Here is a 17747-nt window from a genome sequence, read left to right as displayed (position 1 = left end):
AGTCAAACAGCCTGATATTGGTACAACAGGCATATAGACCAATGGAACAGAATTGAGAACTCAGATGTAAATCCATCCATTTATGAGCAGCTATTTGTTTTTTTTTATTTGACAAAGGGCCAGATCCATTAAATGGGGGAAAAGACAGTCTCTTTAACAAATGGTGGTGGCATAACTGGATATCCATCTGTAAAAAAATGAAACAGAACCCATACCTCACACCATACACAAAAATTAACTCGAAATGGATCCAAGACCCAGATATAAAATCTAAAAGGATAACGATCATGGAAGAAAAAATAGAAACAACACTAGGGGCCCTGATACATAGCATAAATAGGATACAAACTATAACTTACAATGCACAAACACCAGAAGAGAAACTAGACAACTGCGAGCTCCTAAAAATTAAATGCTATGCTCAGCAAAAGACTTCACCAAAAGAGTAAAAAGAGAACCTACAGACTGGGAAAAATTTTGGCTACAACATATCCGATCAGGGTCTAATCTCTAAAATCTATAAGGTGCTGTAACACCTCAACAGCAAAAAGACAAATAATCCAATTAAAAAATTGGCAAAGTATATGAATAGACACTTCACCAAAAAAGACATTCAGGCAGCTAATAGACGTGTGATAAAATGCTCAGGATCATTAGCCATTAGAGAAATGCAAATCATTAGAAATAGCATCTTAATCTGACAATACTGGCACTAATCCAAAAAACACAAAATAACAAAAGTTGGAGAGGTTATGGGGAGATTGGAACTCTTACGCACTGTTGGTGGAAATGTAAAATGATACGACCGCTTTGGAAAATGATATGGTGCTTCCTTAAAAAGCTAGAAACAGAAATATCATATGATCCACAATCCCACTCCTAGGAATGTACCCTAGAGAAATAAGAGCTGTCACATGAGTGGACATATGCCTACCCATGTTCACTGCAGCAGTATTCATAATAGCAAAAAGATGGAAACAACCTAAATGTGCATTAACAGATGAACTGATAAAAAAAATTGCGGTGCGTACACACAAGAGAATACTATGCAACAATAAAGAACAATGATGACTGCATGAAACATCTTACAACATGGATGAATCTGGAGGGCATTATGCTGAGTGAAATAAGTCAGTCACAAAAGGACCAATATTGTATGAGAGCACTATTATAAGAATTCAAGAAAAGGTTTTCATATAGAAAAAATGCATTCTTTGAATGTAACGAGGGTGGGGAGTTAGGGGGAGGGGGTATCACTAACTAGATAGTAGACAAGTATCAACTTTGGTAAAGGGAAGGACAACACACAATATAGGGGAAGTCAGCACAAGTGGAAGAAAACAAAAGCATAGAAGTTTCCTAGACACATCACACTTTGTGGGAGCAAGTAGCTGGGGCTGGGGCCTGGGGACCATAGTCTTACAGGACACATAGGTCAATTGGCATAACATAGTTCATAAAGAAAATGTTCTACATCCCACTTTGGTGAGTAGTATCTGGGGTCTTAAAAGCTTGTGAGTGGCCATCTAAGGTACATCTATTATTCCCATCTCATACGGAGCAAAGGAGAGTGAAGAAAAGTAAAGACACAAGGAAAATATCAGCCCAAAGGACTAAGGGACCACATGAATCAGAGACTCCACCAGCCTGAGACCAGAAGAACTAGATGGTGCCCAGCTACCACCAGGAACTGCTCTGACAGGGATCATAACAGAGAGTCCTGGACAGAGTGGGAGGAAAATGTAGAACAGAATTCAAATTCACAAAAAAAGACCAGATTTACTGGTCTGACAGAGACTGGAGGAGCCTCCAAAACTATGGCCCCTGGTCACTGTGGTAACCCAGAACTGAAACCATTCCTGAAGTCCACTTTTCAGACAAAGATTAGACAGGCTTTAGAATGAGCTTCTTAGTTCAATCAAAATACCAGACCAAATGATCAACTCCTGTCAAAAAAGCAAGACAAGAAGTTAGGAAGGGACAGGAACTGGACAATGGACACAGGGAACCTGAGTAAAAAGGGGCAGCATGCTGTCACATTGTGGAGATTGCAACTGAAGACACAAAATAATATGTGTATAAATTTTTGAAGAGAAATTAACTCGAGCTGTAAACGTTACATAAAGCACAAAAAAAGGAAGAAATGAAAGAGAAAATAATAGAAAGAATCAATAAGACTAGAAGTTGGTTCTTCGAGAGGATCAATACAATTGACAAACCACTGAGCAGTTTGACAAAAGAAAAAATAATGTCTTAGTTCTCTAGTGCTGTTACAACAGAAATACTAAAAGTGATTGGCTTTAACAAGCAGAAATGTATTCTCTTACATTTTAGGAGGCTAGAAGTCCAAATTCAGTGCACCAGCTCCAGGGGGAGGCTTTCTTTCTCTATCAGTTTTGGGGGAACATCATTGTCATCAATCTTCCCCTGGTCTAGTAGCTTCTCAGTGCAGGGAATCCAGGTCCAAAGGACATACACAATTCCTGGCACTTCTTGCTTGGTGGTAATGAGGTCCTTCTCCTCTCTGCTTGAGTCTCTCTTTTATATCTCAAAAGAGATTGACTCAAGATACAACCTAATCCTGTAGATTGCGTCCTGCTTTACTAGCCTAACTGCCCATAATCCTGCCTCATTAACATCATAAAAACATACAGGTTAGGATTTACAAGACATAGGAAAATTACATCAGACAACAAAATGGAGGACAACCACCCAATACTGGGAATCATGGCCTAGGGAAGTTGACACATATTTTGGGGGGACACAATTCAATCCATAACAAAAAAGAAGCTGCCAATAACCAAAATAAGAAATGAGATAGGTGACATTACAACAGAACTAGCCGAAATTAAAAGAATCATAACAGAATATTATGAAAAACTGTACTCCAACAAATTTGGAAACCTAGAAGAAATGGACAAAGCTCTAGAAACACACTACCAACCTAAATTAACACAAATGGGGGTAGAAAATTTGGATAGACTGGTAACAAAAGAAGAAATTGAAGAGATAATTTAAAAAAAAAAATCTTCCAAACAACAAAAAAAACCCTGGTCCAGACGGTTGCACTGGAGAATTCTACAAAACGTTCAGGGAAGAGTTGACACCAAATCTATTCAAACTATTCCTGAACATAGAAAGAAAAGAATACCCCCTAATTCATTCTGTGAAGCCAGCATAACCCTGATTCCAAAGCCAGGCAAAAAAAAAAAAAAAAAATGCCACAAAAATAGCAAACTACAGACCAATTTCCCTCGTGAATATAGACAAAATAATTCTCAACAAAATTCTAACCAACAGAATTCAACAGCATGTCAAAAAATAATATATCATGATCAATTGCAATTCATACAAGGTTTGCAAGATGGTTAAACATTAGATAATCAATCAACATAATTCACCACATAAATAAAACAAAGGAAAAGAATCACATGATCATTTCAACAGATGCAGAAAAGGCATTTGATAAAATCAATACCCTTTCCTTATAAAAACTCTCAGCAAAGTAGGAGTAGAAGGGAAACTGCTCAGCATAATAAAGGGCATATGTAGAAAACCAACAGCCAACATTGTTGTCAACAGAGAGAGACTGAAAACATTCCCCTTGAGAATGGGAAGCAGATGAGGGACCCCTTTATTACCACTCTTATTCAGTATTGTACTGGAAGTCATAGCTAGAGTAATATGGCAAGAAAGGGCAATATTGGTAAGATTGTTAAGGAAGAAGTAAAACTATCCCTGTTTGCAAATGACATGATCCTATACATAGAAAATCCCAAAGATTCCATAAGAAAGTTAGTGGAACTAGTAGAGGGATTCAGCAAAGTGATAGGATACAAGCTCGACATACAAAAATCAGTTGGATTTTTCTATACTAACAAAGACAACTCCAAAAAAGAAATCAAGAAATCAATATCCCCCAAAGGTTAAAAAAAAAAATCCCCCAAAGGTTAAAAAAAAAAAACCTTAAAAATAAGTCTAACTAGGAATGTAAAAGACTTACACAAGGAAAACTACAAAACACTACTGCAAGAAACCAAAGAGACCTACATAAGTAGAAAAAACATACCACACTCATGGATTGGCAGGCTTAACATTGTGAAAATGCCAATGCTACCCAAATTACCCAAAGTGAACTATAGATATAATGCAGTCCCGATCCAAATTCCAACTACATTCTTTGATAAAATGGAAAATCTAATCTCCAACTTCATGTGGAAAGGAAAGAGGCCCCAGATAGCTAAAGCATTATTGAAGAAGAACAAAGTAGGAGGGCTCACACTTCCTGATCTCAGAACCTGCTATACAGCCATAGTAGTCAAAACAACCTGGTACTGATACAATGACAGACACATAGACCAATGGAACAGAATTGAGAATCCAGAAATAAATTCATCCTGCTGTGGACAACTGATCTTGGACAAAAAGGTCTGTCTTAGTTATATAACCCACTGCCATAGAGTCAATTCCGACTCATAGCAACCCTACAGGACAGAGTAGAACTGCCCCACAGGGTTTCCAAGGAGTGCCTGGTAGATTTGAACTGCCGCCCTTTTGGTTAGCAACTGTAGGTTTTAACCACTACGCTACCAGGGTTTCCTCTTAGTTGTCTAGTGCTGCTATAACAGAAATACCACAAGTGGATGGCTTTAACAAACAAATTTGTTCTCTCACAGTTTAGAAGCCTAGAAGTCCATATTCAGGGTGCCAGCTCCAGGACAAGGCTTTCTTTCTCTGTCAGCTCTGGGTGAAGGCCATTGTCATCAATCTTCCCCTGGTCTAGGAGCTTCTCAGCCCAGGGACCGTGGTCCAAAGAATACACGCTCCTGGCTCTTGTTTCTTCGTGGTATAAGGTCCTTCTCCTTTCTGCTGGATTCTCTTTCTTATATCTCAAAAGAGATTGACCCAAGATACAACCTAATCCTGTAGATTGAGTCCTCCTTATTAATGGAACTGCCTCTAATCTGACTCATTAAGATCAAAAAGGTTAGGATTTACAACACATAGGATAATCACACCAGATCACAAAATGGAGGACAACCACACAATACTGGGAAAAATGGCCTAGCCAAGCTGATGCACATTTTGAGGGGACACAATTCAATCCATTATAAGGTCAAATTCCATTAAATGGGAGAGAGATACTCTCTTTAATACACAGTTCTGGCAAAACTGGATATTCATTTGCAGAAAAATGAAACAGGATTCATACCTCACATCATACACAAAAACTAACTCAAAGTGGATCAAAGACGTAAATGTTAAACCCAAAACTATAAAGTTTATGAAAGAAACATAGGGACAAAGGTAGGTGCCCTAAGTTATGGCATAAATAGACTATCAAACATAAATGAAAATGCACAAACAGCAGAAGATAAACTAGACAACTGGAAACTCCTAAAAATGAAATACTTATGCTCATCAAAAGACTTCAGCAAAGGAGTAAAAAGAACCTACAGACTGGGAAAAAAAATTTGGCAACGATGTATCTGACAAGGGTCTGATCTCTAAAATATTTAGAAAAATTTAACACTTCAACAACACAAAGATCAACAATCCAATCAAAATGTGGGCAAAGGACATGAACAGACACTTCACCGAAGAAGACATTCAGTTGGCTAACAAACATGAAGAAATGCTTGCATTCATTAGCCATCAGAGAGATGCAAATCATAACTACAATGCAATACCATCTTATCCTGTCAATAATGGCACATACTGATCAAAAACACAGAAAACAACAAATGCTGGCAAGGTCGTGGAGAGATTGGAACTCTTATACACTGCTAGTGGAACTGTAAAATGGTACAACCACTATGGAAAATGGTATAGTGCTTCCTTTAAAATGCTAGAAATAGAAATAGTATATGATCAAGCATTCCCATTCCTAGGTATACATTCTAGAGAAATAAGAGCCATGATACAAATAGACATGTGCACACCCATGTTCATGATAGCATTATTCAACAATAGCAAAAAGATGGAAACAACCTAAATGTCCAGTAACAGATGAACGGATAAACAAATCGTGGTACATAGATACAATGGAATAATACACAATGATAAAGAGTAATGACGAATCCGTGAAACATCTCACAACATGGATGAATCTGGAGGATATTATGCTAAGTGAAATAAATCAATCACAAAAGAACAAATATTTTGAGACCACTAATTTAAAAAAAAGCCAAAAATAGGTTTACACACAGAAAGAAACATCCTTTGAGTGTTACCAGGGATGGGAGGGCATACGAGGGAGAATCACTAAATAGTAATAACAAACTGTTTTAGTCATCTACTGCTGCTATAACAGAAATACCACAAGTGGATGGCTTTAACAAAGAGAAGTTTATTTTCTCACGGTGAAGCAGGCTTAAAGTCCAAATTCAGGGTGTCAGCTCCAGGGGAAGGTTTTCTCTCTCTGTCGGCATTCTCATCAATCTTCCCCCAGACTTGGAGCTTCTCCACGCAGGGACCCCGAGTCCAAAGGATGCGCTCTGCTCCTGGCACTTCTTTCTCGGTGGTATGAGGTCGCCCTGTCTCTCTGCTTGCTGCTTTCTTTTATATCTCAAGACACAATCCAATCTTGTAGATTGATTACTGCCTCACTAACACAACTGCCACCCATTCTTCCTCATTAACATCATAGAGGCGGGATTTACAACATGTAGGAACATCACACAATGCTAGCAATCATGGCCCAACCCAATAGATGTACATATTTTTGGGGGGACATAAGTCAATCCATGACACAAACAATACTTTTTGACTGGATGCATAGGTAGATATGTATGCTAAACAGACATGGGAGGTCATGTGGCAGTACACTTGAGTACATATATGATTGTGGGTATTTCTACATATGTATTTGCATGTGCTGCATGTATATTTATATGTATAACAGAGCATATAGGGGACACAGATATGCAAACTTCTTAGATATAACCAAACACCTCACGGCACTGAGCTACTGGGCCTGAAGGCTAAGGACCATAGTCTTAGGGATTATCTAGGTCAGTTGGCACAACGCAGTTCATAAAGATAATGTTCTACATCCTAGGTCAGTGAGTAGCATCTGGGGTCTTAAAAGCTTGCAAGTGGCCATCTAAGGTACAACTATTGGTCTCTTCCTGTCTGCAGCAAAAGAGAATGAAGAAAACCAGAGTCAAGAAAGCAATTAGCCTAAAGGACAAATGGCCCACATGAACCACAGCCTCCTCTAGCCCAAGACCAGAAGAACGAGATGGTGCCCAGCTACCACTACTGACTGCTCTGACCTGGAACACAACAGAAGGTCTCAGTTAGAATGAATGAAAACTGTAGAACAAAATTCAAATTCATAAAAAAGACCAGATTTACTGGTCTGAGAGAAACTGGAGGAACCCCTGAGACTATTGCTCTAAAACACCCTTGAGACTTGGAACTGAAGCCACTCCCAGAGGCCACCTTTCAGCCAAATAATAGACTGGCCTATAAAATAAACAATAGCATCCATGAGGAATATGCTCCTTAGAACAATCAACTATACGAGACCAAAAGGGCAACATCTGCCCAAAAGCAAAGATGAGAAGGCAGGGAGAGGCAGGGGAACCAGACAAATGGAAACGGAACCCAGGGTGGAAATGGAGAGAGTGCTGACACATTGCGTGGATTGCAACCAATGTCACAGAACAATTCATGCTTGAATTATTGACTGGAAAGCTAAATTGCTGTAGAGACTTTCACCTAATGCACAATAAAATGTTTAAAAAAAAAAAAAAAGTGATAGTGTCTTCAGAACCATGCAGGTGATACAAGTTATTTGGGATCTGGCCAAGGCTGCCTAGAGGACTGAGGGATACAGCAAAAAGAAGCTGGAGAATGCCAGATTTTTAGGAGCTAGTCGAATATCAAGTCTATCGGGTGACCACCCAGAAGCTCCAAGTATCAGCCTAGTTTGGAGAACTGCAGGTGAGAGGCTAGTAGTGGGAAATTCCAAACAAAGAACCAGCTTTTGCCACTTGCCAAGGCCAGAGACCCTGAAGCCACCAGCCAAGTAAAAACTGTCCTGTGGCCTTACTTCTGCAAATAGAGGAGCTGATGAGTGAAGAGAGGGCAGAAACTGACCTCCAAAGACAGGGTGTCCACCAACCATGGGCCTTAACTGACACGGGCAGAAATCTTACTTTGGAATGAAGATTAAAGCATCGTTTACTATTTAGGACTAAACTTGCTATTTACTGAATTGAGACTGTGTTTACTCTTCACAGAGAGGATGGATTATTACCTCACAGTGAGCAAAACAACCACTGGGCCTGCTGCATATTCATCCAATGGTCAAGGGAAGGTTTCCCTGAGTGAAGGAAGCTGAAAGTAGAAGTGGGAAACAAAATTTAAAGCTGCGTTTTGGTTTTGTCATGAGTCAGATTTGTCCAACATAGAGTTTGCAATTTCAGCTCGGCTTTGAAAATCAAAGCTCCTTAGCATTGAGTTTCTGTTTATGGTGATGGATAATTTGGCAACGGATATCGCTGATGGTTGCACAACATGACTAATGTCATTGGTGTCACTGAATTCTACCCGCAAAAAATGTTGACATAGCAGAGGTTGTGTTACCTATATTTTTACAACAATAAAAAAATAATAAAGCAATTATTAATTGAGGGGCAGGGGTGGGGAACTCCTGAGCAGGTTTATAGTAGTGTTTGCGTTAAGATAGGATAACTGTGATTTTTTTTCTAACATGAAAGAGTGTAATCTGATGCCTGGCGTATTGTAGATGCCCAGGAAATGCTAATTTAAACTGAATGTGAATCTTAGTTGCTGAGAATTGTGGAATAATTTTTCTACAATTATTTTAAAATAAAATCTGCATATAAATTTACATGTTTTTCACCAGTTCAAGTATTTGTTTACTTTATTTGGCCTATTTTCACAAATGACTTGAGACCCTTTTGTATAGATTTAGACTGGCCTTGAAGCTGAAGCTAGAGGGGTAAAGAAGGGTGGGACGAAGAGCTTGCAAGGCCTTTCCAGAGAGGCCTCCATCAGACTTCAGCCTCCACTGTCCCTGGAATATCCAGTTTACCTCAGTAAATTCAGCAGATGAACAAACTTTAAACTACTTCTTCATCATCATAAAATTACAGTGCTGCTTTAGCCAGTTGTCCTCAGTAGTGAATTTAGGGGGTTTTTAGGGATATAAAAATGAACCTTTAACAGTCTCCAATGTCTTATTTTTGCCTCTAGTTCCTCATCACTTTCAGGGAAATTTGTTAGGTTTTCAAGACATAGCCAGAATAGTATCCTAAGTAAATCTAGGAGAATTTTAAAATGTAATAAGGCTATGGCTTAATATTTTGATTTAATTGCAGTAAGAATGATTCATATATTATACACTGAGCTTTATCTTAGCCTTTTTTGAATCTCATAGTTCTATCCTAGATGACAGTTTATCTTGGAAAGTGAAGGGAAAATATGTTATAATGACACGCTTGCTCACTACGTTTACTATTTGAGCCCTCCCCCCACCCCTTATTTATTTATTTTGTTTATTTTTTATTTCCTGCAGACCAAGAAGATTAGAAAATCAGCCAAAGTCCATGACCATGGTAGGTCATCTTGAAGATCATTTTAAAGAATATTATATTTCCATGTAATTTGAAAATAACATTAAATATGAGCTCCTGTAGTTACAGTTCAATAATATCTGGTTTATATTTCAGTGTATTTCCCCCAGTACAAGGACCTCTTCTGCCTCCTATCATAGTTGGTCCTGTAACTAGAAGCCCCTCCTCTGAAGCTTCTCTTCTACTGGCCCCCTTAACTCCATCCCCACTGCTACTGCTTCATCTCAAACCATCTTCACTTTTCACCTGGACTATTACAATCATTTCGTAATTGGTTTTCTGCCTCCAGTTCTGCTCCCTTTCATTCCATCCTCCACAGAATAGGCAGAGTGATCTTTCGAAAGCAAAATGTGATCATGTCTCTCCCCTACATAAAAGCTTTCAGTGGTTTCCAGTGGCTTTCAGGATCAAATCCTGGCTCCTTATTGCAGCCTATAAGGCCCTCTGTGGCTAAGCTCACACCTTCCCATCCAGCCTTATCATGCATGCTTTCACTTTCCCATCATTCACATCAACCATATGTGACCACTTGCAATTTTCTGAACATGGTATGTTATTTTTATGCCTTCCTGTTATTGCTCATGTAACCTCCCCTGCCTAGAATGTTCTTCAACTCCTTTTCTCCCCTTATGTCAGTTCCCACCTCACCAACACCTGCCAGGTCAAGCTTCATCTCTTGTATGAAGCCTTTGCTGCTTCAAACATTCTCCCAGATGAAACTGACTTGCTTTGTCCTAGATGCCCATACCACACCCTTTGTTACAATAGCACTTATTTCACAATAATTCTCTGCTTACATGTCCCTTCTCTTGACTAGAACTCTTAGTTGTGTCAGCTGCATAACGCAGGTTGTTAACGACACTTCCTCCAATCCTGATGCCCCATTCTTCTTCAAGTAGTCCAACTTCTCAGGTTATTTGCTTAGCATACAGATTGAATAAATATGGTGAAAGGATACAACCCTGATACATAACTTTTCTTCCTAGCCTGTCTTAGTCTGGAAGCTCCTCTGAGACCTGTCCACCATGGGTGACCCTGCTGGTATTTGAAATTCCAGTGGCATAGCTTCCAAGCTCACAGCAACATGCAAACCACCACAGTATGACAAACTGATAGATGCATGGGTACATATCTCCTTAAATCATACATAATGTCTAAATAAAATTATAAAGTCATACTTGGACCTAACATGATACAACTGACATGAGTACAACCAAGAATGCATGAGCTCTGTTTCCATCTTATACGCCCACTCCTCACTTTTGACGTGGTTGGTTAGGTTCCAAAGACCAGGTCGTTATGCAAAAATCTGCATTATGCGAAAATGAAGGATGACCACATCAGATCCCAAAATGGAGGATGACTACATCATTACATAACTGCCAAATTACATCATTACATAACTGCCAGACCACTGAGACTCAGAGAATCATGCCCAGCCAAGGTGACACATAACCATCACAGCCAGCGTTACTGTCACCTCACACCTTGACATTTGTTACTGCCAGACCTAACTTATTAATGTGCAAAATAGTTGGACAATAGATTTTTTACTATTGTAAATGAGAAATGTTGGATAATGAGATAGTCAATAAATGAGGAGTAGGTGTATTTTATAATACGTAATGGCATAAGAAAGGGAAGAAAACAAAGATATTTGCTATATACACACACGCACAGACATATATGCACTCGTACACGTATAACAAAACAAGGAAGAAATACTAGAAACAATTACAGTCCTCGTTTCTGCAGTTGACCATGTGGTCATAGCTGGTATTTAGAACTATCTGCTTCCATCACCCATCACCCAATTCCAAAACCACTTCCACATTGTAGGTATTTGTTAGAGCAGGACCCATGCTTCTCAGCAGAATTCTTAGGCTGCGTTATCAAGAGGAGTAAAACAGTGAAGCGTGTATATATGAAACGGTTCATGCAGCTGTAGAGGTTGGCAAGTCCCAAATACGTGGCTCAGATGTCAGGCTGGAGGCTTCTCCTGACTCACATGGTTGCAGGGACGGACAAGCCCCAAATCGGCAGGTGAGACGACATGTTGCTGGCTCACGTCCCAAGAACCAGAGGTCAGAGGATGAAGAGTCAGATGCAGGATCCAGAGAGGGCAAACTTTTCTGGAACGTACATATATATGAGATTGAGGCCACACTCCCAAGGAAACTCCCCTTTCAACAGATTGGCTGCTCACATCAGATCACAAAATAGAAGATGATTACGTAATATCTGCCAAGCAACTGAGAATCATGGCCTAGCCAAGCTGACACATAACCTTAACCAGCACACCACGCTTGGATGAAGAACAACTAGAATGTATATATATATATTTTTTTAATAATCTTTATTGTGCTTTTTAAGTGAAAGTTTACAAATCAAGTCAGTCTCTCACATAAAAACTTATATACAGCTTGCTACATACTCCCAGTTACTCTCCCCTCAATGAGACAGCCCACTCCCTCCTTCCACTCTCTCTTTTCATGTCCATTTCGCCAGCTTCTAAGCCCCTCTACCCTCCCATCTCCCCTCCAGGCGAGAGGTGCCAACATAGTCTCAAGTGCCCACCTGATCCAAGAAGCTCACTCCTCACCAGCATCCCTCTCCTACACATTGTCCAGTCCAATCCATGTCCGATGAGCTGACTTCTGGAATGGTTCCTGTCCTGGGCCAACAGAAGGTTTGGGGACCATGACCACCAGGGTCCTTCTAGTCTCAGTCAGACTATTAAGTCTGGTCTTTTTATGAGAATTTGGGGTCTGCATCCCACTGTTCTCCTGCTCCCTCAGGGGTTCTCTGTTGTGTTCCTTGTCAGGGCAGTCATCGGTTGTGGCTGGGCACCATCTAGTTCTTCTGGTCTCAGGATGGTGTAAGTCTCTGGTTCATGTGGCCCTTTCTGTCTCTTGGGCTCGTAATTGCCTGGTGTCCTTGGTGTTCTTCATTCTCCTTTGATCCAGGTGGGTTGAGACTCACTGATGCATCTTAGATGGCCGCTTGCTAGCCCTTAAGACCCCAGATGCCACTCTTTAAAGTGGGGTGCAGAATTTTTCTTATTAGAATTTATTATGCCAATTGACTTAGATGTCCCCTGAAGCCATGGTCCCCAAACCCCTGCCCCTACTTCGCTAACCTTCGAAGCATTCACTTTATAGAATGTATATTTTTTAAAGTGCTAGTATGCACAGTACAGTGAAAATTCAACAACACTGCAATACACTTGGAGATGTTTATACTAAAAGAGGCAAAGAGCCAAGGAAGATGTTATGAGAAGAGAATTTCCAAGATTTCACATTACAACTACTCCACTGATGCACTTCAGTTTGGACTGGGGGATTCGGGCATCTCTAATCTAAGAACTTTGGTAACTGGAAGAATAGGTATAAAAACTATAGTATATGAGTACACGAGGAGTTATTACAACTAGTATATTTTTCATATACCTTTCTCTTTTTAAAAACAGCTTTATTGAGATATTATTTCATACCATAAAATTCACCTACTGTAAGTATCCAAACCAAAACCCAAATGCACTGCCATCAAGTCTATTCTGACTCATAGTGACCCTGTAGGATGGAGTAGAACTGTCCCATAGGGTTTCCAAGGCTGTAAATCTTTATGGAAGCAGACTGCCACATCTTTCTTCCATGGAGTGGCTGGTGTGTTACTGTAAGTATACAACTCAGTAATATTTAGTAAATTGATAAGAGTCATGCAGAAATCACCACAATCTAATTTTAGGATGTTTCCTTCACCTCCAAAATTTTGCTTGAGCTTGTTTACCGTCAGCCACTGCCTCCACCTCCAATTTATTCAGGACTCTGGCCAGTCGTGTTTCCTGGGGAACTTGTAAGAGGATTAGCAGGATGAACTATGATCAACAGCAGCATTTGACTTGGAGGCATTGGAGCTACCCTTGTTTAAGTTTTGGTATTCCGCTGTCATCTGCCATGATCTATCTAGTTTTGTAGGGGCCAAACTGGCAAATTAAATTGGGATTTGACAAGACCACCACCCCTGCACTCTTTAGTCTTTGAGGATGGCACATATCTCTGCCAGTCTCCTGGGATGCAAATTTACTACCTTGGCTGGGGAGGGGAGTGGTGGTGAGCTGTTTCAGAAGCTTCTACTTGGCCTTTTCTACTCTAATAGCTCTTACCCCAAAGGTCAAGGAACCAATAACGGGGTTATTTCAACTACCAAGTTTGTCCATTTTATGTTTACTTTCAGGGACAAGGTATGTGTGGGTCTGATGACTCAAAGGACCCACTGTCAACTGAGCCTGGGCTAGGACTCCGCTTATTACTGACTCCTATGTATACTTTGAGCTCTGGTGGCAGAGAGGTTAAGAGCTTGGCTACTAATCAAAAGGTTGGCAGTTTGAATCCACCAACGGCTCCTCGGAAACCCCATGGGGCATTTCTACTCTGTTCTGTAGGGTTGCTACGACTCAGAACTGACTCAACAGCAATGGGGTGGTATATAAGTTTACTGTAAAAGGGGGCTAAATTGGCACTCAGGCTTTGTGTCCAACAATTCTCAAAAGGTCTTAGTGTTCCCCTTTTTCCTCAGTGCATGATTACTGTGAGTGAATGGACATAGGGCCCTCTGAGGAATGACAGGTATTGACTACTGAATAGCCATTGTGGTGTTTCAGGGATCTTCATCTTAGGAACCTTCTGCATCAGTTACTGGGTTCCAGGGTTGAGAACTGCCTCAGGTCCAGCTGAGAAAGGGATTGGATTTTTTATTGGGCTTTTTATTGGGCTGACTTCCCTCAGCCTCCTTATTTTCCTTGATTTATTTCATTGTATAAATTAAGCAGTACCTTTGTTGGGTGTCCATCTATCTTGTCTCTAGGGATGTGTTTTATTGACCACCGCCACGTCTCTCTGCACGTTGCTCCCCTGACCATGCCTCTTCACCTGTTCCTGCTTCTGACCACCATGCAGCTCCTTGTAATCATTGTGCCCACCTTGTTCCTGACAGTTAAGTGATTCCCCTGGCCTCCATAATCTTCCTCTCATCCCTGTTCTATTAGCCCAGCTCCACAACACTGTCTTACCCTTAGTGTTGGCCTACGGAGGACAGTCTTCCACCAATCTCAGCGATGCTGGAGCTGGAGCCACTCTGACCGGTGCGTCCATTATTGCTTTGGTAAGCAGTGTGTGTCCCGGTGAGCCCTCTCATGGACCACAAGCTGGGGGTTTCCAGTCTTCTGTAGTGCATCCCTTCTAGCAGGCCTACACTTATAGGCCAGGCAGAGGAGAAGGAGGGGCTGCTGAGGTGGAGGGAACCCAGGTGAGTATGGTTGTCGCTGAGCCCAGAGAAACAAGTGTTCAAGAAGAGAAGGGCTCAGATGAGGACCACTGGATTTAGCAGGATGGAGATGTTTTAGTGGAATGGTAAAAATAAAAACCCAGTTAGAACAGGCTGAGGAGAAAATCAAGACATGAGGTAGTGAAGTTTTCCCGTGTCAGAAAGCAGAGAAAGGAGGCTGGTGCTGAAGGGGAACAGGAACAAGGGAGGCTTTGTTTTCTAAGATGGGCAGGAGTACAGCCTATTTGTACGTTGATGGAAGTGATGAGTTAGAGAGGTAGAAATTTCTTACAAAGCAGAGAAGAGAGGGCTCTTTCCAGAATCACGAGTCCTTGAGCAGATGGGATTCAATCCACGAGTGGTGGGGACGGCCTTTGGAAGGCCTGTAAACCTTCCGTTTTATTTTAACAGAAGTGAGTGTACAAATGCAGGGAAGCTGGCGGGTTTTGTGCTGAGAGACGAAGTGGCTGTGATTCTGTCTGTTCTTTTCAGCAGTCTGAGCAGGGGCAATGTGGAGGAGGAGGCAGTGCACTGTGAAGAAAGCCAACCTCTGGGAGGGGGAGTGAGTGCCAAAACCAAATCAAACCCATTGCCGTAGAGTCAATTCCAACTCATAGTGACCCTACAGGGCAGAGTAGAACTGCCCCATAGAGTTTCCAAGGAACACCTGGTGGATTTGAACTGCCGACCTTTTGGTTAGCAGCCGTAGCACTTAACCACTATGCCACCAGGGTTTCCAGAGTGAGCGCAGGCCCTCGTAAATGAGGACTGGGTGGGGCTGGAGAGCCAGGACTCCTTTTAAAGTCTTCCCGATTTTCTGTTTCCTCTTCCCCATTGTGCCTCTTTTTCCTAAGGATCAGAAAACTAATTTGCTTTGTTTTGTTTTCCTTAGAGGTAAAGTATAGTACAAAAAACCTAATTCTTCTTGAGTCCTTGGAAGGTGAAGAAGCTCTTAAGTCTTTGCTTGCATATAATAAATATAACTCTTTTTTGCTTGGTACTTTTTCATTCCTTATTATGCCTGCAGTCAAACTTGGGTTGCAGATATGTGCAGGAAAGATGTAACAATATTGGACCTTCGTTCATTCAACAGATATTTACTGAGGTCCAACTGGGTGTAGCACTGTTCTGTATCACTAATCTATGAAGATACCCAGGATGTTACAGACAGGAGACAGGATAACCTATATGTTGTGGTAGAAAGTCTTAAGTGCAAGATTGTGCTCTTTTAAAGAACTATCTATATGGGCTCCAGTTGTCAACAGCAATTAAAAGGGAAAGGTTAAATAGGGAGTTTAGGGGACAGTGAGATTATGTTCACGGGGATTATGTCAACAGTTTGAAAAGGAGGATGCAGATGGTTGCCCAACTCGAAGAATGTAATCAGTGTCACTGAATTGTACATGTAGAAATTGTTGAATTGGTGTATGTTTTGCTGTGTGTATTTTCAACAATTAAAAAAAAAGTCATAAGCGCTATGAAGAAAAGGTAAATAGAGAGGGGAATCAGGAGAGTGGGGCTGTAATTTTCAGTCAGGTGGTCAGGGTAAGCCTCATTGAGAAGGCGATGGCTGAGCAAAGGCGTAAGGGAGATGAAGGATGAGTTAGCCATGTAGTTCTCTGGAGGAATACAATAAACACATTTGCTAATGGTGCTGAGGGAAATCATAAGTATCCGAAGGGAAAGAAGGCTCTGCTCTTATAATTCTAAGAGACTAAAGTAACAAACATGGAGAGTTAACTGAGAATTTTTCCCTGGGCTGTGCGAATGAGAATAACTGGGATGTGGTCCATTCCTGGAAAACAAGTATCTTCAAACAGATAGGTGGCAGAAGTCACAGGGAGAGAACATGGGAAAATATTTGGGAGGGCCTCAAATAACGTTGTTGTTGCCGTCAAGTCGATTCTGACTTATGGCAACCCCATGTGTGCAGAATAAAACTGCTCCATAGGATTTTCAAGGCTGCGACCTTTCGAAAGCAGATCGCAAGCCCTTTCTTCTGCTGCACTTCTGAATGGGTTTGAACCACCAATCTTTCGGTTAATAGTTGAGCACTTAACCATTTTTGCCACCCAGGGACTCCTAAACTAAAGAATTCTTAATCCCATAAATTAAGGATTGGAAGCAACTAAGGGGAGAGCTCTGGGTGGGCACTGAAGAAAGCTGCATATTATGGGAGAACTGGTGAGCACTTAGACAGGGGAGTGTCTTACTTCTGGGATTCCATAGGCTCCTGCTTTTTGTACTAATTGGACAGTTGTAGGTCTTTCTATTTTCTCTGTATTGTTTTCTTTTCTTTTTTTTAAGCTCATCACATCAGTAACATCCAAAGCAGACATACTTTAGTGGCCTGGATGCAGCTTCAGTAGCTGGTTGTCTAAAATTCAAGTCCCAAATAAAATCCTCTAGTAATCATTTGAAGCCCTGGTGGCACAGTGGTTAAGAGCTACAGTGAATTATGGCTGCTAATCAAAAATGTCAGCAGTTCGAATCCATCAGCCACTCTTTGGAAACTCTATGGAGCAGTTCTACTCCGTTCTATAGAGTGCAATGAGTTGGCATTGACTTAATGGAATCAACTTGATGGAAATGGGTTTGTTTTTTGTTTTGTTTTGTTTTAGTAATCATTTGGTGATAGAACTGGAGTGGAAGTCCCACTTTAAGTCTAAACTAGATTATCCTTACAAATTTGGGTTATGTCTAAACATGTCCTAGAAACTGGTGAGACAGACCTGCTAGGAATCTCTTTACATAAGGAACGGAGACCCCCCTACCCCCTCCCCAGGAAATCAGCCCTGGTGGTACAGTGGTTAA

General features: G+C 40.9%; 1 protein-coding gene across 2 annotated transcripts in view; it reads left to right on the top strand.

Moving 5' to 3' along the window:
• CAGE1 (cancer antigen 1) overlaps nucleotides 1-12272 on the top strand; it is an 80380-nt gene extending 68108 nt beyond the window's left edge. For both annotated transcript variants that reach the window (XM_049883096.1, XM_049883079.1), the window contains 2 exons: nucleotides 9551-9590; nucleotides 12153-12272. In XM_049883096.1, coding sequence (XP_049739053.1) covers nucleotides 9551-9590; nucleotides 12153-12257 — 145 coding nt within the window. In that variant the 3' untranslated portion in view covers nucleotides 12258-12272. The remainder of the gene's footprint in view (nucleotides 1-9550; nucleotides 9591-12152) is intronic.
• The last annotated feature ends 5475 nt before the right edge of the window (nucleotides 12273-17747 follow it).

The sequence above is a fragment of the Elephas maximus genome, chromosome 1, assembly GCF_024166365.1.
Source record: "Elephas maximus indicus isolate mEleMax1 chromosome 1, mEleMax1 primary haplotype, whole genome shotgun sequence".
Lineage (NCBI taxonomy): Eukaryota > Metazoa > Chordata > Mammalia > Proboscidea > Elephantidae > Elephas > Elephas maximus.
This window is presented reverse-complemented; position numbering and strand designations above follow the sequence as displayed.